This window comes from Musca domestica, unplaced genomic scaffold, assembly GCF_030504385.1.
Source record: "Musca domestica strain aabys unplaced genomic scaffold, Musca_domestica.polishedcontigs.V.1.1 6, whole genome shotgun sequence".
Lineage (NCBI taxonomy): Eukaryota > Metazoa > Arthropoda > Insecta > Diptera > Muscidae > Musca > Musca domestica.
The window spans coordinates 24,996,936-25,020,271 of NW_026712363.1; the positions used below are offsets into that span (position 1 = coordinate 24,996,936).

At 36.7% G+C, this 23,336-nt stretch overlaps 1 protein-coding gene and 1 long non-coding RNA gene across 2 annotated transcripts; both read left to right on the forward strand.

Annotated features, from left to right (window-relative positions):
- The first annotated feature begins 6,581 nt into the window (after nt 1–6,581).
- Nucleotides 6,582–7,178, forward strand: LOC109612453 (uncharacterized). The gene is made up of 2 exons (XR_009343806.1): nt 6,582–6,656; nt 6,767–7,178. It is a non-coding gene; the product is annotated as an uncharacterized LOC109612453 (long non-coding RNA).
- Nucleotides 7,179–13,964: 6,786 nt separating this feature from the next.
- On the forward strand, nt 13,965–16,735 carry LOC105261765 (uncharacterized). The gene is made up of 2 exons (XM_011293955.3): nt 13,965–14,095; nt 16,232–16,735. The coding sequence occupies exons 1-2, from the start codon at nt 14,045–14,047 to the stop codon at nt 16,685–16,687; spliced, it is 507 nt and encodes a 168-aa protein (XP_011292257.2). The 5' UTR covers nt 13,965–14,044; the 3' UTR covers nt 16,688–16,735.
- The last annotated feature ends 6,601 nt before the right edge of the window (nt 16,736–23,336 follow it).

The following is a 23,336-nucleotide window of genomic DNA, read 5'->3' on the forward strand; positions in this document are numbered from 1 at the left end:
ATAATTTATTGATAATTTATTCTGTTCATATTGTGTTAATCATTGGTTGTAAAATCATGTAACTAAATGCGTATACATTGGTCATCATTAAATAGGTATCTGAGTCATTCTCTTAATTTTCTATATAGGGAATTTTAAAATGAATCCATAGATGCGAAGTAGATAAATTTAATTTAAATTTAATTTTGCCAACGTTCCCATTTATTTTGAGAGGAAAAATAAAACTTAAATTTGCCGAAGCAATCTAAATTTAAAAAAAATTTAAAACATGACTCATTTTATAATTGCTTAAGACCTGTGACTTATAGCGAGTTTATATACAACATTTTATCCGGATTAATCAACATTAAGGTTCTTTCAGATGATATGTATCCTTACATATGTAGTGTCAAATTTTCCATAAAATGACGGACTTAGGTATTCACACAGTGGCAAATTTGTATGTAAATATCTTTATAATTTCTGAATGATAGTCGCGCTACCTAAAATTTATTGTATAATTTAAACTAGTCTTAAAAAAAGAGACGACACAAAAGAATAAAAAAAGTGTCAAAAAAGTGTGCTAAATTCTGGTTGAAAATAAGCCGAAAGTACAGAGACTTAAAGAAAAACAAGTAAAAAACATTAAGTTCGGCCGGGCTGAACTTTTAATACCCTCCAACTTAGGGTTAAGGAATAATTTTCTAAAAAGTATCTGGATTAAAGCGTGCTCCACTTTGAACTACAAATACCAGTAAGACCTTTTGCATAATCCAATGAAACTTATCAAAAAAAAACCCCAAAGTGGGTGAGGCCGTTATATGGGACCAAACCAAAACTGGGAACCTTTACCTAGACAATTTTATACTTCAAGGATTGTCATCTATCAAATCTTCTAAAATACCAAAATTGAAACAATTTCATGGGTAAAGGTGAATAGGATTATCCAAAATACCGAATATCGATGGGTATCGGTTTATGTGCTCTATAGGAAAACATGGACCTAAATATTTAATGTTTCGCCACCGGAGCTAGAACCCGTTATGACCCCACAACAGTTTTAGACAAATCCGTGGAAAAATGTGACGAAAATCATCAAAATATCGAATATCGGAAGGTACCTTTATGTGGGGAATATATCTAAACGTGGACCGATATGTCTCATTTTCAATACCAAAAGTCCTGCAGACATAATATACTTTTGAGCAAAATTTTATCAATCTACTTCAATTCGTTCGGAAGCTAGAGTGATTTCCACAGACGGATAGACGGGTGGAGGGTATAAAAATCTATCCAAAAATTTTAGATTTTAACATTGTACGCCTTATATTGGTTTCATATATCCGGTTATCATATGTCCGGCCCTAACCGACTTCTGTCTACTCACTTACTGGTATCATTTTCTACTCACTCATCTTTTATTCATGCATTTATTTTTCCCCTGAATTTGATTTAAATTTAATAAAATTATTCCCCTAAAAACTGGTTAGTTGCCTTTGCGGAAATTGTTGTTACACCAGGTTAGTAGATAACAACACCACCTTACAAATAATTTGGAGAAAACTTTTATTTAGAATCTGCAAGATGGTAGACGCATCGACACAGCTCCTTGGAGAATGAACTGTCAAAGCAATTTTGGAATTGAAAATTTTGAATGAAAAATTATTTAATTTTGTAAAATTTTTGTTAAAAAACCAGTTCCCATCTCTGATTTTGTGTGTATGCAGGGGATTCATGAATATATTTTTTGTCAAATGTATAAATTTGAAAAAAAAATTGTAGACAAAGGAATGTAATGTAGGATTGAAGGTTCACGCTTTGGACCGACACATGAAAAGTTCAATAAAACTCTGAAGTATTAAGGATAGTTTAAAACAAGTAAAAAAGCTGTAAGTTCGGCCTGGCCGAACTTTGAATACCCTCCACCATTTGGTACAAATTTGGCATTTTTCAAAAATTAAAATCCATTAAAAATTCTGTTAAAATCTTAAAAATACCGAATGTAGCCGTATATTAGGGTCTATACAATCATCAAAATACCGAATATCGACGGGAACCGTTATATGGGAGCTATACGAAGACGTGGACCTACATGGCTCATTTTCAGTATTATGCTGTAGTATCCATTTCAAACTTCAAATACCAAAATTGAAACAATTCCGGCGATTAATGTCGCTAAAATCATCAAAATACCGAAAAAAGGGAGGTACAGTTATATGGGAGGCTATACGAAGACGTGGACCTGCACAGACAATTTTCTGTCATAGGCTGTAGTATTCATTATGAACTTCAAATACAAAATTTAAAATAGTTGCGGTAAATATTGTCACTAAAATCATCAAAATACCGAATATTGGGAGGTACCGTTATGTGGAGGCTATACGAAGACGTGGCCCTGCACAGACAATTTTCAGTCATAGGCTGAAGTATCCATTACGAACTTCAAATACAAAATTTAAAATAGTTCCGGTAAATAATGTCGCTAAAATCATCAAAATACCGAATATCGGCGGGAACCGTTATATGGGGGCTATACGAAGACGTGGACCTACATGGCTCATTTTCAGTCTTATGCTGTAGTATTCATTTCAAACTACGAGTATCAATTTTGAAACAATTCCGGTAAACGATTTTGCTAAAATCATCAAAATACCGAATATCGGCGGGAACCGTTATATAGGGGCTATACGAAGACGTGCACCTGCACAGACAATTTTCAGTCATAGGCTGAAGTATCCATTACGAACTTCAAATACAAAATTTAAAATAGTTCCGGTAAATAATGTCGCTAAAATCATCAAAATACCGAATATCGGCGGGAACCGTTATATGGGGGCTATACGAAGACGTGGACCTACATGGCTCATTTTCAGTCTTATGCTGTAGTATTCATTTCAAACTACGAGTACCAATTTTGAAACAATTCCGGTAAATAATGTCGCTAAAATCATCAAAATACCGAATATCGGGAGGTACCGTTATATGGGAGCTATACGAAGATGTGGACCTAGATGGCTCATTTTCAGTCTTCGGCTTTAGTATCCAATACAAACTTCAAATACCAATTTTGAAACAATTCCGGTAAACAATTTCGCTAAAATCATCAAAATGCCGAATATCGGGAGGTACCGTTATATGGAGGCTATACGAAGATGTGGACATACATGACCCATTTTCAATACAGTATAACAGTTCTGCAGACATAATACACATCGGAGTAAATTTTTATCAACTTACTTCATTTCGTTCGGAAGCTAGAGTGATTTCCGCAGACGGACGGACATTGTTAAATCGACATAGAATTTTATCCTGATCAAGAATATTTGTACTTTGTGGGGTCGAAAAAGTATATTTCGAGGTGTTACAAACGGAATGACAAACTTAATATACCCTCCATACTATGGTGGAGGGTATAAAAATAACGTTTATACAGAGTGAGATGAAAAAATCTGCAACCAACTTTAGGCTGCTGTCATTTCTAAGCCACTCGTCCGACAGCTGCTAAAATTATTCCAGTGACAGCTCATTATATTGTTTACAAGCGTACAAAAGCATTTTTGTGAGAACTTTCCAGAAAAAAAAAGTTATTCGCCATGGAAATCAAGCGTGATAGTGTGATTTCTTTATATTTGGCTGCAAAACCACATGTGGATATCCGTAGAGCACTCCAGCATTTAAATGTGAATAAATCCTTTGTATCTCGTAGTCCGACGGCCCGGCGTCAAGGAAGTGGACAACAGCAACATCAGCAGAAATGATTCGAAAAGTAAAAAAGCGACTTGATCCAAAAACCCGCGTTGTAATGGCCGAAAAATGGCTCGTGAGCTGAACATATCGCAATATTCCATTCGGCAAGTATTGAAAAATGAGCTCGGGGTAAAGCCATTGAAATTCCAAACTAAATTCCTTCCTGCACTTAAGAAAAGGCCAGCTGATGACTTAACCCTCACCAAAATTGCTAAGCATCAACGAGAATATGGTTATCGCTCTCAATGGCTATTAAAATGGCGCCCAATGATCACAAAATGAAACATTGTTGAGTTTTCCATTGAATTTATTCGTTCTCTCCATTGTTTCACTCATATTTCCCAAATGATTATTATTATCAAAAACACCGCGTTCATAGCTAAAATAGTAATTGGAAATTTATTAACTCAATTAATTTCATAAAATATGTTCTATTTATGGTATTTGTTTTAAAAAAATTGAGATCCACAGAAAAATTTTGCACAATTAGTGTTGGTTTTAAAAACACCCCCTCCTCCTCCTCCTCCACCACCGGCAGCCTGCGTAACATATATTTGAACAATTGCAAATACAACGCAAATGAGCAGAATGCGAATCTGTACCAACATGATCAACCCTTCGTACTGATACTTTGGTTATGAGTGCGAAATAGATTTCATTATTTTTTGTTTCTTAATCCGACTTATTCGAATCGGTCACCTTTGTTCGAATTGGTCACCTTTGGCCCGAATTATGGCCTTCAAACGGCCAATGAAACCGTCACACGCTGCCCAAATGTTGTTCTGCTGCATTTTGGCCCATTTCCGGCGAAGCGCTTCCTTGAGGTGATCGATCGACACTTTGGTATTTTTTAGTGCCAACCTTGCTTTTTAAAACACTCCAGACACAATAGTCCAACGGATTGTTATCCGAAGATTTTGGTGGTCATTGTGCGCTGGAAATGATGCCAGGAACCTCATTTTCTTTTCGATGGTGTTGAGTCCTGTTGGAATGTCCAAGGTCTGTGGCCAAAATGTTTCCATGCGAAAGGCTTCAATACACACTCCAGAATATTTTCGCGATAATATTCGGCACGATCGATTAATACGAGCGGATAGCGATCATCGGCTGTTACGGTTGCCCACACCATCACAATGCCCGGCGCTTAAGTTATGGTGGCCAACCGAAGGTGCACATTTTCAGCTCACCTCTTTGGCAAGAAAATACGATCAATTTTTTTTTTGTTTACAAACTGCTGGACAACGAATGTTTTCTCATCGGAGATCGGAGAAAACCAAATTCGGCAGTTCACAACTTTCGGCCAAGCGAAGCAACACTTTAGCTCTTTTGAGTCTATTATCTTTCTGTTGTGGTGTAAGTACGAAGACGTGGACCTGCACAGACAATTTTCTGTCATAGGCTGTAGTATCCATTACGAACTACAAATACCGAATTTGAAACAATTCTGGTGAGTAATATCGCTAAAATCATAAAAATGCCGAAAAAAGGGAGATACCGTTTATGGGAGGGTATACGAAGACGTGGACCTGCACAGACATTTTTCTGTCTTAGGCTGTAGTATTCAGTACGAACCTCAAATACCATAATTGAAACAATTCTGGTGAATAATGTCGCTAAGATCATAAAAATACGGAATATCGGGAGGTACCGTTATATGGGGGTTATGAGAAGACGTGGACCTGCACAGACAATTTTCTGTCATAGGCTGTAGTATCCATTACGAACTTCAAATACCAAATTTGAAATAGTTCCGGTAAATAATGTCTCTTAAATCATCAAAATACCAAATATCGGGAGGTACCCTTATATGAAGGCTATGAGAAGACGTGGAACTGCACAGACAATATTCATTACGAACTTCAAATACCAAATTCGAAAAAATTCCGGTGAATAATGTCGCTAAAATCATCAAAATACCGAATATCGAGAGGTACCCTTATATGAGGGCTATGAGAAGACGTGAACCTCCACAAATAATCTCCTGGCATAGGCTGCAGCATCTATTGCGAACTTCAAATGCGACATTATTAATAATTCCGGTGAATAATGTCGCTAAAATCATCAAAATGCCGAATATCGGGAGGTACCCTTATATGGGGGCTGTGAGAAAACGTGAAACTGCACAGATAATTTCCTGTCATAGGCTGTAGTATCCATTACGAACTTCAAATACAAAATTTGAAACAATTCCGGTAAATAATGTCGCTAAAATCATCAAAATACCGAATATCGGGAGGTACCCTTATATGGGGGCTATACGAAGACGTGGACCTCTACAAACAATTTTCTGTCATAGGCTCTGGTATTCATTGCTAACTTCAAATACCAAAATTGAAATAATTCAGGCGATTAATGTCGCTAAAATCATCAAAATACCGAAAAAAGGGAGGTACCGTTATATGGGAGGCTATACGAAGACGTGGACCTGCACAGACAATTTTCTGTCATAGGCTGTAGAATTCATTACGAACTTCAAATACCAAATTTTAAACAATTCCGGTGATTAATGTCGGTAAAATCATCAAAATACCGAATATCGGGAAGTACTGATATATGGGGGCTATGAGAAGACGTGGACCTACATAGCCCATTTTCAATACCAAAAGTCCTGCATACATAATATACATGTGAGTAAAATTTTATGCTGATCAAGAGTATATATATTCTTTGTAGAGTCTAAAATGTATATTTCGAGGTGTTACAAACGGAATGACAAAATAGAATGGAGAAAAAGATTTTACTCTTCACTCTCTGCTCTACAGTATAGATTTACATCTGTAGGCCAGTGTAACAAAATAACTGTTACAAACAGTATAAATTGGCCTCAACCTTGCCCACAGCCTCTCAGTTACAAGCAGCGATCATTCTTGCCTCACACAAACCCTTTACACTGCACTAATCACAAAAAAGATTCAAAATATAGAGAAATGGTAGGTCATTTAGAAAATGTATAATCTTCTAATTATATAAACCTTTTAAGCACTATAATTCTATTATATATTTATTAATATTCTTATTCTGTTAATAATTCTCCACATAGGCAACACCTTCTGTAGTACACTTAAGGCTTATTTTTCTTGTTTTGGTGTTGACATGCTCCATTTACAGCACACTTGCTCAAGGCGGAGCCTCAGGAAGAGGGGTTGGTGGTGCAGGAGGAGGCGGAGGTGAACGAGGAAGCAGTGGAGCTGGCGGTGGTGGTGGAGGAGGTGGTGTGGTAGGTGGCGGCGGCAGCGCACATGTCACTCAAACCTTCCTAAATTGTGGAAAGTTCTCATGTAGTGGCGGCGGCGGAAGATAGTGTTTATAAGCATTTACGTTCATTCAGTTTATCGGATTTAGTAAACACAGCGGATTTAAACTGTCAATTCCATTGCATATACATCAAATAAATCTTTTCTATAGAAGGTTAACCTAGCAAAGAGCTTTAATGTAAACATACCATACTATAAGATTGTGTCATTGTAGAAGTATACAGGTAGATGCATCAACGCGCTTGGGAACATTGATATGTCAAAGATGTTAAAATGTTCTATCAAATATAAGACGATTTTGATATGTTTCCTTATACGACGCCAATTGGTGGTTGTTATAACATGCGTTTTCAAACCAAAATTTGAATAATTTTTCATTCTTAATTTTCAATCTCAAAATTGATTTGACAGTTCATTGTCTCAACAGCTGTGTCAATGCCACTACCTGTATTCTTCCACCATGGATTGTATTTAAAACAATTAAAAAAACATTAAGTTCGGCCGGGCCAAACTTTAAATACCCTCCACATTAAGGTAAAAGAAACATTAGAAGAAATGTGGCAAAAACCATTAAAATGCCAATTATGGGGATGTACCGTTATATGGGGGCTATACCAAAACGTGGACCTATAATTACATTGTTTCGCCACACGAACTAGGACCCATTATGACCCACAAATACCAAATATTTAGACAAATCAGTGAAAAAATGTGGCAAAAACTATCAAAATACCGAATATCGGAAGGTACCGTTATATGGGGGCTATACCAAATCATGGATCCATACATGCAATGTTTCGCCACCGGAGCTGGAAACCATTATGACCCACAAATACCAATTTTTAGACAAATCCGTGAAAAAAATGTGGCAAAAAAACTAAAATACCGAATATCGGGAGGTACCTTTATATGGGGGCTATACCACAACGTGAACCTATACATGCAATGTTTTGCCACACGCTCAGGGACCCGTTATTACCTACAAATACCAATTTTCAGACAAATTCGTGAAAAAATGTGGCATAAATCAACAAAATACCGAATATCGGGAGGTACCTTTATATGGGGACTATACCAGAACGTGGACCGATATATCTCATTTTCAATACCAACCATCCTAGACACAATGCAAATAGCTCTGCTAAAATTTGGCGCTCTACGTCAACAGACAGACAGACTGACGGACATCGTTAAATCGACTTAGAATTTTATGCTGATTATGAATATATATACTTTATGGGGTCTAAGAAGAATATTTAAGGATGTTACAAACGGAATAACAAAGTTAATATACCCTCCTTTCCAAGGTGGAGGGTATAATGATAAGGAACATATCATATATTAAGTTCTGCGTAGTTTAAATTTATAGAGTTATAGTACGTTTACAAATTCCTAAATGTACTAAGTCCCATGGTAGAAGAATTAAGGTAGATACAGGGACACTTGGGAACAACATTTATATGTCAAAAAAAAATGTTCTTTCAAATCTAAGTAATTTTTTATACGTCTTCTTATGCGCCGTCATTCGGAGGTTATTATAATTCGCATTTTTCAACAATTTTTACCAATTTAAATAATTATACCCTCAGCCATGGTACAATGAATTCAAGGTAGGGCAGAACTACCATATGATTTCAATTTTTTATTTTCTTGGCTTAATATGTCATCTTTATTTGTTTATGTAAGTGTTTTCTTTTCAATAACAAAAAAATTGTTCAAAAAATATTCAAATTCGGGTGTTTTCAAAATGTTTATATTCAACGTATGCATCGACAAAATCTAGAGATTTTTTAGCGAAATAATCCTTTAGAGATATATAGTACATGATTTTGAAAAGAAGTTCTAACCTTTCGTTCAGTTATCGCGTTTTTCAATTATTTATTCAAAATAAATGCAACAAGTTGTTTGATTTTTTATTGTTTTGATACTAATTCTGACATTACAAGCCAAACAGGTAGACCTCTATACTTGCAATTTTTTCAAAGATGACCTACCTTCTCTTCATTGTACCATGCCCTCAGCCATATGGCTACAGAGGGTATATATCATTTGATAACTCTTTTAAAATGTGATTTAAGAGCCCGATTGTCTTCAAATTTCACACACACACCAATATTTTTGATTAACCGAACATCTGACGAAATACATATATCGGTCCACTCCTTCTGGTAACTTCTCCACGAAAGGTCGGAATTTTCAAAAAAAAAAATCTACACAAAAAGAGAAAGGATGATCCGATTTTGCTCCAACTTTGCAAATCTTAATGTTTTCATCAGTGCTAGGTCAGGTGTGGAAATGGACAATATAGTTCCCATTACGAACTCTAAATACGTAATTTGAAACTACTGAATAATGACGCTAAAATCACCAAAATACCGAATATCGGGTGGTACCGTTTATTGGGGGCTATACGAAGACGTGGACTTGCACAGACAATTTTCTGTCTCAGTCTGTAGTATTCATTTCGAACTTCAAATACCAAATTTGAAATAATTCTGGTGAACAATGTCCCTAAAATCATTAAAATACCGAATATCGGGAGGTACCGTTATTTGGGAGCCATACCGAAACGTAGACCTACATTTTCAATACCAAAAGTCCTGCAGACATAACATACATTTGAGCAAAATTTTATCAATCTACTTCAATTCGTTCGGAAGCTAGAGTGATTTCCACAGACGGACAGACGGATCGCTAAATCGACATAGAATTTTATGCTGATCTAGAATATATATACTTTGTGGGGTCTAAAATGTGTATTTCGAGACGTTACAAACGGAATTACAAACATAATATACCCTCCATACTATGATGGAGAGTATAATAACAAGTTAAAGAGTATCTGTCGGTTTTGCCGACAGATGTATACCCTCAGCCAATGTTCGAATATTTACAAATATTTTGACATCTGTTATGAATTTTCTAACTCTTGACCCTCTATGGAGTGGATTTGGAAAGAATGGGTCAATAGATTCTGGATGAGAGACATATATTTAGATATAGCAAGTTGTAAAGAAAAGCTGAGTTATTTCGCAATTTATGACAGATACAAGTTTTGAAAGTGTTGTCCCTTTGTAGGTGAGGTACCAGGGTTCGCAGATATATAGCATCTTCAAAACAGATCTTGTGTTAGAAAAATGTTTGCATGTGTGAAATTTTTAAGAGAGTTGGATTTTTTTGAAATCTATATGGGGCAGGTAGCAAAAGAAATGGTCCGATCTATACAATCTTTATAACAGATCATGTGTTGATGGAAATATTGTGATGTACCATATCTGGAATGGAATCGGATGTTGATTTCGCTTTCTATGAACTTCATGGATATTCAAAATTTTGAGCGTTTGTGGGGGAGATACTGGCAGGAGTAGACCGATATTGTGCATCTTAACACCAGAACTTGGGTCAATATAAATATTGGCATGTGTGAAATTTGAAGACAATCGGAATCTTACATCACATTTTATGAGAGTTGTAATTATTCAAAATTTTGAGCCTTTGTGGGGAAGGTACTTAATGGAGTGGACCGATATTGTCCATTTTCATACCTGACCTAGCATTGACGCAAATTTTAGGATTTGCAAAGTTGGATCTAAATCGGATCATTGCTTCTCTTTATGTGCAGATTTTTTTTTTTGTGGGGGAGGTACTAGGAGGAATCGACCGATATTGGGTATCTTAACACCAGAACTGGGGTTAATATAAATATTGGGATGTGTGAAATTTGAATACAATCGGAATCTTACATCACATTTTATAAGAGTTGTAATTATTCAAAATTTTGACCATTTGTGGGGGAGGTACTTAATGGAGTGGACTGATGCTATCCATTTTTGCACCTGACTTAGAACTGATGTAAATATTCGGATTTGCAAAGTTGGATCTAAATTGGATCATTGCTTCTCCTTCTGTGCAGAATTTTTTTTTCAAAATTTCGACCTTTTGTGGTGGGGGGGTACCAGAAGGATTGAACCGATGTATTCCACTTTTACACCAGACCTTGCTCTGATGATCCTTTCTCTTTCTGTGAAAAAAAAATATTTTTTTTTTCAAAATTTCGACCTATTGTGGGGAAGTTACCAGAAGAAGAGGACAGATATTGCCCATCTCCAAACTCGATCTAAGTTTGACAAAAATATGACTATGTACCAAGTTTGGACCAAATCGAATTCTCCGTTAGAGAGTTATCGTGCGCACCAGCCAGCCAGACAGACGGATGGACATCGCTAGATCGACTCCAAATGTTCTGAAACGGATTTGGTCCAAAGAGACCTAGGGTCTAAAACCGTTATTTCGACTAGGCACGTTTTGACCTTATCAAATTGTGTATACCCCTTGTAGCTATATGACTGAGGGTATAAAAAGCAATACAAATTTCATATTTTTAAATGCGTACATCCAGCAGCAAAACGATGAAAGAGAACAATTCCAATTAACTATACTCAATCGGAACTATTCGCAATCAAAAAAAAAGTATTTATTTTTAATTTTCGAACACATTATTAATTTTAATCAGGTTAAAAGTAAGTAACTTTTTTTACTACCACGCTTTTGGCCCACGAGCACCACATCGGAACTTTCCACAGTTGGGAGCTGGCTCCATGTGGTTATTTTCAAGCCTATGGTCTTGATCTCCAAGTTTAGGTTTCCCCCATATCGCCAGCAGGATTAAGTGAAGGGTTGCAATAATATTTACAAAATTGAGTTGCATGATGTTGCTGCGAGGTGTTTTCGTTTTAATAACTCAGTGACGATTAATTGAATACCGCTATATAATGAAAATCAATGAGGTTCAATTAGTAATTGAAGCAAATTTAATAATAAAATGCAATAAGTCACCATCTGTAACCACATAATTCAAGTTCTGATTCACTTACTAGATTTAACTTAGATACACATTGATCATTGATTTCAAAGCCCTTGTTATAGGTAAACAAGTAAAAAATCTGAATACCCTCCACCATTTGGTAAAAATTTGGCAATTTTCAAAAAATAAAATCCGTTAAAAATTCTGTTAAAAGCTTAAAAATGCCGAATATTAGGGTCTATACGACGACGTGGACCTGCATAGGCGACTTTTGTCACAAGCTATTACAATACTCAAATGCGAAACTAAAAAAAAAAATATGTTTATAATGTAGCTAAAATCATCAAAATACCAAATATAAGGAGGTACCATGGGGGTTATAAAACGTGGACCTGCACAGACAATTTTCTGTCATAGGCTGTAGTATCCATTACGAACTTCAAATGCGAAATTTGAAACAATTCCGGTAAATAATGTCGCTAAAATCATCAAAGAACCGAATATCGGGGAGTATCGTTTTATGAGGGCTATACGAAGACGTGGATCTACATGGCTCATTTTCTGTCTTAGGCTGTAGTATCCATTACGAACTTCAAATACCAAATTTGAAACAATTCCGGTTAATAATGTCGCTAAAATCATCAAAATACCGAATATCGGAGGGTACCGTTATATGGGGACTATTCGAAGACGTGGACCTGCACATACAATTTTCTGTCATAGGCTGTAGTATTCATTACGAACTTTAAATACCAAATTTGAAACAATTCCGGTAAATAATGTCGCTAGAATCATCAAAATACCGCATATCGGGAGGTACCGTTATATGGGGGCTATACGAAGACGTGTACCTACATGGCTCATTTTCAATACCAACAGTTCTGCAGACATAATACACATTTGAGTAAATTTTTATCAACTTACTTCATTTCGTTCGGAAGCTAGAGTGATTTCCACAGACGGACGGACATTGATAAATCGACATAGAATTTTATGCAGATCAAGAACATATATACTTTGTGGGGTCTAAAATGTATATTTCGAGGTGTTACAAACGGAATGACAAACTTAATTTACACGGCAAACACCTGATTTCCGTTCCACTAAAATCAATCAGAACGAAAAATTGTGCGAACATCAAAGCAAATTTCAAAATCAGTCACTTGCATGTCAGTCCGTACGTCCATCCATCTGTCCATGTATTTTTGTGAATAAAATGCATTCCAAACAATATTTGTTTGGCTCAAGGACGAACCCTATTGAAATTGGGGAGAATCGGTTCAAATTTAGATATAGTGCCCACATATATCTTCAACCGATTTGCGTTAATTGTGCACCAAATGGCCAATATCAGTCCAAATAACCTGAATTTTGATACATCCCACCGAATTCAGTCTAGAAGCAAGTACATCAAATTTGAATCAATGAATGTTTTCTCACCAGAGAATACCAAAATCAAATTCGACAGTTCACCACTTTTGGCGAAGCGAAGCAACTCTTTAGCTCTTTTGAGTCTTTTCTTTCTGTTTCTTGCACTTTTTGGAATTTTAATGGCTTTACCCTGAAATATTTGCCGAATGGAATATTGCGAAATGTTCAGCTCAGTAGTCATTTTTCGGCCACTGCAATGCTGGTTTCGATCAAGTCGCTTCTTTACTTTTCGAAGCATTTCTGCTGATGTTGCTGTTTTCTTCCATCCAGTTCCTACGCTACCAGTAGGGTACCGGTACGAGACACAAAAGATTTATTCACATTTAATTGCTGGAGTACCCGAAGAAATCTCAAGTACCCGAAGAAATCTCAATTGAGTTCCATCACGAATAACGGTTTTCTGGAAAATTCTCACCAATCCACGAATTTGGTGCGCTTGTAAGCAATATAATGAGCTGTCACTGGAGTAATTTTAACACCTGTCGGACGAGTTTGGCTTAGAAATGACAGCAGTCTGAAGTTGGTTGCAGTTTTTTCATCTCACCCTGTGTTGGCCCGGAACCACATATAGGGTTTTTATAGAGAATATTTATTCATGATCTCTTACAATAATAATCATCGATTTTTTGATCGACCATCAAAGCGTCATGACCAGCAGACTAATTTTATTGTCAGTGTACCTTTTTTTTATAGAATAACCTCAAGAACCGCAATTGTTTTTATTTTAGCAAATGCATTTTTTCTTGAATTGTAGTACCACAAAAGTTAACCAAATGCAATCGAATAATCATTTACGTATCGCTTTCTCGCAGTGGAAGACTTCCACAAAATGGCCTTCCTAATAACACTGGTGACACCTCTACTCTTAGTTGGATTCATGGTAATAGAGCGTTTACACACAAATTCTTTACCCAGGTTAACCTTGATAATTGATCAATCACAATAAAAGAAATAAATTTTCCATCTGTTTTGCATGGTCGAATTTATTGTGATTGGTCAATTGTCAGGCTTTAATAACAATGTAAAGCTGAGAATACATAAAACGCTTTTTTTTGACTGGCTTAAGTCATCGGCTGGCCTCTTCTTAGAGAAACAAAGGAGTTTTAGGTAGCCTTAGTTCGATTTTGGCCCTATGCTTTTTTGTTCTTTTCCAAAGAAACCTGCCAATGAATTAAGTAAGTCAAAAAGGATGAAGATGAAAAAACTGCAACCAACTTCAGTCTGCTGTCATTTCTAAGCAACTCGTCCGACAGCTGTTCAAATTATTCCAGTGACAGCTCAGTATATTGTTTACAAGCGTACAAAAGCATTTTGGTGTGAATTTTCCAGAAAAAAGTTATTCGTGATGGAATTCAAGCGTGATGGTGCGATTTCCAGATATTTAGCTGGAAAACCACAAGTTGCCATCGTTAGAGCACTCCAGCATTTAAACGTGAATAAATCTTTTGTGGTTCGTACCATCGCACGTTACCGTGATACTGGTAGCGTAACCAGACGTCATGGATGTGGACTGAAGAAAACAGCAATATAGCAGAAATGGTTAGAAATGAAACAAGTTAAAACGCAGTAAGTTCAGCCCTCCACCATTTGGAACGAATTTGGAAATTTTCAAAAAAAAAATCCTTAAAAATTCTGTTACAGATTTAAAAATACCGAAGATAGTAGTTATATTGGGGCGTATACGACGTGGACCTACATAGGCGTTGTTTGGCATAAGCCATTAACATATTCAAATTCGAAAATTGAAATAAACGGTCAATAATGTAGCTAAAATCATCAAAATATCGTATATAGGGAGGTGCCGTTATATAGGAGCTGTGTGAAGACCTGGAGCAGCATAGACAATTTTCTGTCCCAGGCTGTGAACTTCAAATACCAAATTTGAAACAATTCCGGTTAATAATGACGCTAAAATCATTAAAATATCGAATATTGGGAGGTACCGTTATATAGGGGCTATATGGAGACGTGGACCTGCCCAGACAATTTTCTGTCCCAGGCTGTGAACTTCAAATACCAAATTTGAAACAATTCCGGTCAATAATGACGCTAAAATCATCAAAATACCGAATATCGGGAGGTACCGTTATATGGGGGCTATATGAAAACGTTGATCTACATGGCCCATTTACGAACTTACATGTGTACAAAATTTTAGCCTTCTCTCTCAATTCGTTCGAAAGATAGCGTGATTACAACAGACAGACAAACTTCGAAGTGGCCGATAAAATGGCTCGTGAGCTGAACATATCGCAATATTCCATTCGGCAAATATTGAAAAAATGAGCTCGGGGTAAAGCCATTGAAATTCCAAAATGTGCAAGAACTTACAACGCAACAGAAAGAAAATAGACTCAAAAGAGCTAAAGAGTTGCTTCGCTTCGCCGAAAGTGGTGAATTGCCGAATTTGGTTTTCTCCGATGAGAAAATATTCGTTGTCCAGCAGTTTGTAAACAAACAAAATAATCGCGTTTACTTGCCAAAGAGGTCAGCTGAAAATGTGCACCTTCGGTTGGCCACCAGAACTCAAGCGCCGGCCATGGTGATGGTGTGGGCGGCCATAACAACCAAATGTCATCGCGAAAATATTCTGGAGGGTGTATTAAAGCCTTGGGCACGCAAACATTTGGCCGCAGACCTTGGACATTCCAACAACGCACGAATGGTTACAAAAGGCGCACAATAGACACCAAAATATCTGGATACCAATCCGTTGGACTATTGTGTCTGGAGTATTTTGGAAAGCATGGTTGGTACTAAAAAATACCAAAGTGTCGATCTGCTCAAGAACAACATTCGGGCAGCGTGTGACGGTTTCATTGGCCGTTTGAAGGCCATAATTCGTGCCAAAGGTGACCAATTCGAACAAATCTAAACTTATTTTAAAATTTGATGCTATTTCCGACATTTTTTTTGCTTTCATTCAATGAAATTAAAAAAAAAAAACTTTGTTGCAGTTTTTTTTATCTCACCCTTCTTACCTCACCTTCACTAAATCTTCATTTCCCTTTTGCAGTTCTCCCCCACTGTTGTGACATCTCGCTCCACAAAGGATGATGGCATCAGACACGTTGAAGTTTATCATAAATTTAAAAATTTCCTCACCGACGTTCAGCCCATTATTAAAGCTGTTCTCAAGGACATGCCTCCGGGCGATAGCTACAATAAATATCGCCAGGATTTGGAGGGCATTTTAAAGCGAATCAATGATAAATCGGCTGGCCAATTGTGTTTTGATAAACATTTCAGTAACTTAGATGAATTGGTGGAGCTAATGAAGAACTATCGCCAAACGGATGCTACCGAAGAAGCAAAAGCAGTTTTGAAACTAATCGTTCAACATGGTTTTCGTAAATATTTAAGCCAGCAATGGTTTCGTTTGAAAAAAATCGATCTGCCGAAATATAAGGAGAGTGTTGAAAAATTAGACAAGACCGATGAAAAATACAAGGTATTTTCGGAGAAGTGTTAATGCATAAATAAAGTTATGTGGAGAATTCGGCAATTCTCTAAAAAAATCTGTTAAAATTTTAGAAATACCGAATATAGCCGTTATATGGGGGTCTATACGAAGACGCGGACCTGCATAGGCAACTTTTATCATAAGCCATTACGATATTCAAATACGAAACTTTAAATACGAAAATCATCAAAATACAGAATATAGGGAGGTAGCGTTGTATCGGAGCTATACCTGGTCCTACACACACAATTTACTGTCATAGTCTGTGGGGAACCACGGACTCTAAATACGATATTTGAAACAACTCCGGTCGCTAAAATCATCAAAATACCGAATATCGGGAGGTACCATTATATGGAGCCTATACGTGGACCTATACTTACAAGGTTCCGCCACCGGAGCTAGGACACATTATGACCTACAAATACCAATTTTTAGAGAAATTAGTTGATGAATGTTCCAAAAATTATCAAAATACCGAATATCGAGAGGTACCGTTTTATGGGGGGGCTACACAAAAACGTGGACCTGTACATACAATGTTCCGCCACCGGAGCTAGGATCCATCATGGCCAACAAATTCCAATTTTTAGTCAAATCCGTGAAAAAAATGTGGCATAAATCATCAAAATACCGAATATTGGGAGGTACTGTTATATGGGGCTATACGAAAACGTGGACTTATATGTACAACGTTCCGCCACCGGAGCTAGAACAAATTATTACCTTCAAATACCAATTTTTAGATAAGTCCGTGAAAAAATGTCGCTAAAATAATCAAAATACCGAATATCGGGAGGTACCATTATATGGAGGCTATACGAAAACGTGGACCTATACATACAAGGTTCCGCCACCGGAGCTAGAACACATTATGACTTAAGAATACCATTTTTTAGACAAATCCGTGGGAAAAAGTGGCAAAAATCATCAAAATACCGAATATCGGAAGGTACTGTTATATGGTTTCTATACAAAAACATGGACCTGTACATACAATGCTCCGCCACCGGAACTAGAACAAATTATTACCTTCAAATGCCAATTTTTAGATAAGTCCGTGAAAAAATGTCGCTAAAATAATAAAAATACCGAATATCGGGAGGTACCATTATATGGAGGCTATACGAAAACGTGGACCTATACATACAAGGTTCCGCCACCGGAGCTAGAACACATTATGACTTAAAAATACCATTTTTTAGACAAATCCGTGGGAAAAAGTGGCAAAAATCATCAAAATACCGAATATCGGAAGGTACTGTTATATGGTTTCTATACAAAAACATGGACCTGTACATACAATGCTCCGCCACCGGAACTAGAACCCATTATTAGCCACAAGTACCAATTTTTAGACAAATCTGTGGAAAAATGTTGCAAGAAATTATCAAAATACCAAATATCGAGAGGTACTGTTATATGGAGACTATACGATAACGTAAACCTATAAATACCCTGTTTCGCCAACGGAGCTAGGATCCGTCATGGACAACAAATTCCATATTTTAGACAAATCCATGGGAAAAATGGGCAAAAATCGTGGACCTATACTTACATTGTTCCGCCACCGGAGCTAGGATCCATCATAGCCAACAAATTCCAATATTTAGGCAAATTCGTTGAAAAATGTGCCAACAATTGCCAAATGCTTTATAGGGTCTGCGACGAATATTTAGGGTTGTTACAAACGGAATGACAAATTTAGTATACCCTCCTTTTCAAGGTGGAGGGTATAATAAACGACCGCGAGTAGCCAGCCCCATTTCAATTTTTTGCTAACTTGGCGTCGATACGATCGAAGGCAACACTTCCAATGTCATTTATTGCCCAAGCAATTTTTAGTCTACATATATTTTTCATTGGCTCTCGTATTGCGAAATGTTGTGCAATTGGGGAATTAACCGCTGGAATGATCTTTCCAGTTTGATTTTAACACAGAATAATAACATGACGTAAAATGTTCAGTAGTATTTTAAATGTCTATTGGACAGGCTGAGAAATTGCTGTAGCGGAAAATGTTAAACAACCACCACAAGTGTGAGGAGTGTAACAAGCATAAGTGCAAATTTTGGAAAATCACTTGCGGAGAATGAAAAAGTCTGTTGGATTAATTAATAACGAGTAAAAAAGCAGCTAAATTCGACCGGGCCAAAATTTTAATACCCTCCACTATTTGGAATAAAATTGGGAATTTTCAAAAAAAAAAAAAAAAATCCGTTAAAAATTCTGTTCAAATCTTAAAAATACCAAATGTAGCCGTCATATTAGGGTCTATACGACGACATGGACCTGCATAGGCAACTTTTGCCATAAGCTATTACAATAATCAAATGTGAATATTGAAAAAAAAATCTGTGAATAATGTAGCTAACATCATCAAAATACCGAATATAGGGAGGTACCATGGGGGTTATAGAACGTGGTCATAGACTGTGGTATCCATTACGAACTTTAAATACCGAAATTTGAAACAATTCCGTTGAATAATGTCGCTAAAATCATCAAAATACATAATATCGGGATGTACTGCAATATGGGGAATCTACAGACGTGGGCCTGCACAGATAAATTCCTGTCATAGGCTGTAGTATCCATTTCATATCCATAAATAATGTCGCTAAAATCATCAAAATACCGATTATGGGGATGTACCATTATATGGGGGCTATATGAAGGCGTGGGCCTGCACAGACAATTTTCCGTCTTAGGCTGTAGCATCCATTACGAACTTCAAATACCGAAATTTGATACAATTCCGTTAAATAATGTCGCTAAAATCGTCAAAATACCGAATATTGGGGGGTACCGTTGACCTACATGACCCACTTTCCGTCTTAGGCTGTAGTATCCCTTACGAACTTCAAATACCGAATTTGAAATAGTTCCGGTAAATAATGTCGCTAAAATCATCAAAATACCGAATATCGGGAGGTACCGTTATATGGGGAATATACGAAGACGTGGACCTACATGGCCCATTTTCAATACCAAAAGTCCTGCAGACACAATACACATTTGAGTAAAATTTTATCAACCTACTTTATTTCGTTCGAAAGCTAGAGTGATGTCCACAGACGGACGGACACCGCTAAAGAAAATTTATATTTCGAGGTGTTACAAAATAGCCAACATTTGTTGCCTCGTTAAAACTCAATAAATAAACATTTTTCCCGTGCATCGTATATTTTATCATTTCGCCAACAGAATGAGGTATGCAACTACTATCAACATAAATATTTACATGTAGGTATTTGTGTGTATTTCTGTTAAACAAACAACAAAGGTGGATCCCTACATTTTTGGTGGGAAAGCACTCGACCCATGCCCAGACATCGGCTGGACTCAAAGCCTGACTCACAAAGTCTTAGTCAATGATAAATCACATTTGTCAGCCATCTCTTGGCTGTATTTAACCATCTCATAAAGGTTATTTCCCATCATTTTGATGGGATTTCCCCCACCCAAAGAGTCAAATGTATCGAAAACTAAATGTAGCAATCGTTATTATTGTTTCACATTCAAAAGACGACACAACGAAAATGAAGCTATTCCAAATTATGCTGTTGCTGTTCTGCATAATTTTCTGCCAACAAATTTCGAAATCAAGTCAAATTGTAATCAAAACTCGCCGAAATTGCAATCGATGGCGCTGTGGTGGAAAAAGTAACCCCCAACTTAACTGAATAACGCCTCCAGTTATGGGCTGTATGGTAGCTATGGAATCTTGTGCCATTGACATTGGCTTTTTCGGCGCAACATTGCTCTTAACCTGAAAAGACTGCAAATAAACGAATATCGAATTAAAAAAGCATTTTTTTATGTTTGCCTTTATTTAAAAGATAAATAAAATGTGAACTTTTATAACTTAATACTTGTTGTTGTGATTTATTTTCTGTGGTGGAATAATGTGGTAACTGTATCGGGTTGTTGAAATTATTTAAATTCATATAACAGCTGTGGGAAAGAACAAATGTTTCCGTTTTGGGTTGTAAAAAAATGCAATTGTATTCGGAACTCGATAATGTAAAAAATCCAATGCTTCATTTGTTATGGGTGAATTTGAAGTTGCAGGACTCTACCTTCAGAGTTGGGTTTTTCAATTTTAGGTATTCTGTTCCTTATTGTACCATGCTATTTACCATTGTATGGTGAACATAACAGCGTTCTCTTAAATTCGACGTAGAGTAGCGTAAACAGAGTGAGATAAAAAAACTGCAACAAAGTCAAACGCCATAATTTTTACTTTTTTGTAATTTTATTGAATGAAAGCAAAAAATGTCCGAAATAGCATCAAATTTTAGAATAAGTTTAGATTTGTTCGAATTGGTCACCTTTGACACGAATCATGACCTTCAAACGGCCAATGAAACCGTCACACGCTGCCCAAATGATGCTCTGCGGTATTTTGGCCCATTCCCGGCGAAGCGCTTGCTTGAGGTGATCGACACTTTGGTATTTTTTAGTGAAAACCATGCATTCGAAAATACTCCAGACACAATAGTCCAACGGAATGGTATCCGGAGATTTTAGGTGGCCATTGCGCGCTGGAAATTCATCTAGGAACCTCATTTTGTAACAATTCTTAGGTGACGCGTACTGAGTGCGGTGTTGCTGAGTCCTGTTGGAATGTCCAAGGTCTGCGACCAAAAAGGTTTACGTGCCAAGGCTTTAATACACCCTCCAGAATATTTTCGCGATAATATTCGGCATTTATTCTGATGCCTAGGTCGATAATGACGAGCGGAGAGCGACCATCGGCTGTTATGGTGGCCCACACCATCACCATGGCCGGTGCTTGAGTTCCGATGGCCAACCGAAGGTGCACATTTTCAGCTGACCTCTCAGTTTGTTTGTTTACAAACTGCTGGACAACGAAGGAGAAAACAGTTTCGGCAGTTCACCACTTTCGGCCAAGCGAAGCAACTCTTTAGCTCTTTTGAGTCTATTTTCTTTCTATTGCGGTGTAAGTTCTTGCACTTTTTGGAATTTCAATGGCTTTATCCCGAGCTTTTTTTAAATATTTATCGAATGGAATATTGCGATATGTTCAGCTCATGAGCCATTTTTCGGCCACTGCGACGCGGTTTTCAATCAAGTCGTCGCTTCTTTACTTTTCGAACCATTTCTACTGATGTTGCTGTTTTCTTCCGTCCACTTGCTTGACGTCGTCGGGCTACGCTACCAGTATCACGGTAACGAGCGATGGTACGAGACACAAAAGATTTATTCACATTTAAATGCTGAAGTGCTCCAACGATAGCCACTTTTCGGTAGATTCTCTGGTAGATTTCGCATCGGATTTCAAATCTATCAGGTCGTTAGAAGATCTATCTTTGCATGGTAATTTTGATTGAACAAATCCGGATTAACCAATAAGCTCTTATAATGTGGTTAATCCGGATAATATTTTTAATCTAAACGCGCTATAAATCTGGTTGAATGAATCCTAATAGGACAAATTTTGAGTACCCTCCACAATTTTGAACGAATATGGAAATTTTCGAAAAAAAATAGAATGTATTAAAAATTCTTTTAAAATCTTAAAAATACCGAATACTCGAAGTTTTTGGCACAGGCTGTAGTACCCTTTATGAACTGCAAATACGAAATTGGAAACAATTCCAATGAAGAATGTCGCAAAAACCATTAACATCTCCCAATACGAAATTTGAAACGATTCCGGTGAATAATGTTGCTGAAAGCATCAAAATACCGAATATCGGGAGCTACCGTTATATGGGCCGGCTATACTAAGACGTGGACTTGTATAAAAAAAAATGTAGTATCCATTACGAACTTTAAATATGAAATTTGAAATAATTCCGGCAAATACTGTCGCTAGTCATTAAAAATTCCGAATATCGGGAGCTACCGTTATTGGGGGCTATACGAAGACTTGGACCTGCATACAAAAATTTTTGTAATAGGCTGTAGTACCCATTGCGAACTTCAAATACGAAATTTGAAATAATTCCGGTGAATAATGTCGCAAAACTTATCAGAATACCGAATATAGGCAGGAACAGTTATATGGGGGCTATACGAAGACGTTGACCTGCACAGACAATTTTCTGTCTTAGTCTGTAGTATCCATTACGAACTTCAAATACGAAATTTGAAATAATTCCGGTAAATACTGCCGCTGAAATCATGAAAATGTCGAATATCGGGAGGTAGCGTTATATTGGGGCTATACGAAAACGTGGACCGACATGGCCCATTTACGAACTTAACCTGCCTACTGGTAAACTATGCATGTATGCAGAATTTTAGCCTTCTATCTCAATTCGTTCGAAAGATAGGGTTATTACAACAGATAGGGTTATTACAACAGACAGACGGACGGATAGACAGACAGACATCGCTAGATCGTCTTAGAATTTTACACTGATCCAGAATATATATATACTTTGTAGGGGTCCAAAATGTATATTCCGAGTAGTTACAAACGAAATTACAAAGTTAATATATCCTCCATAGAATGTTGGAGGGTATAAAAATAAAATTCGAACTATTCGAACTGGATAATATTAAATAGGAAAATACATTTTAAATAATTATTTCATATTTTGTTTCTTTATTATTTTTTTTTCTTAAACAATTTTTGTTTGTTTTTGTATTTTTTTTTTTTCTCTTATATAACTTCAATTAAAAA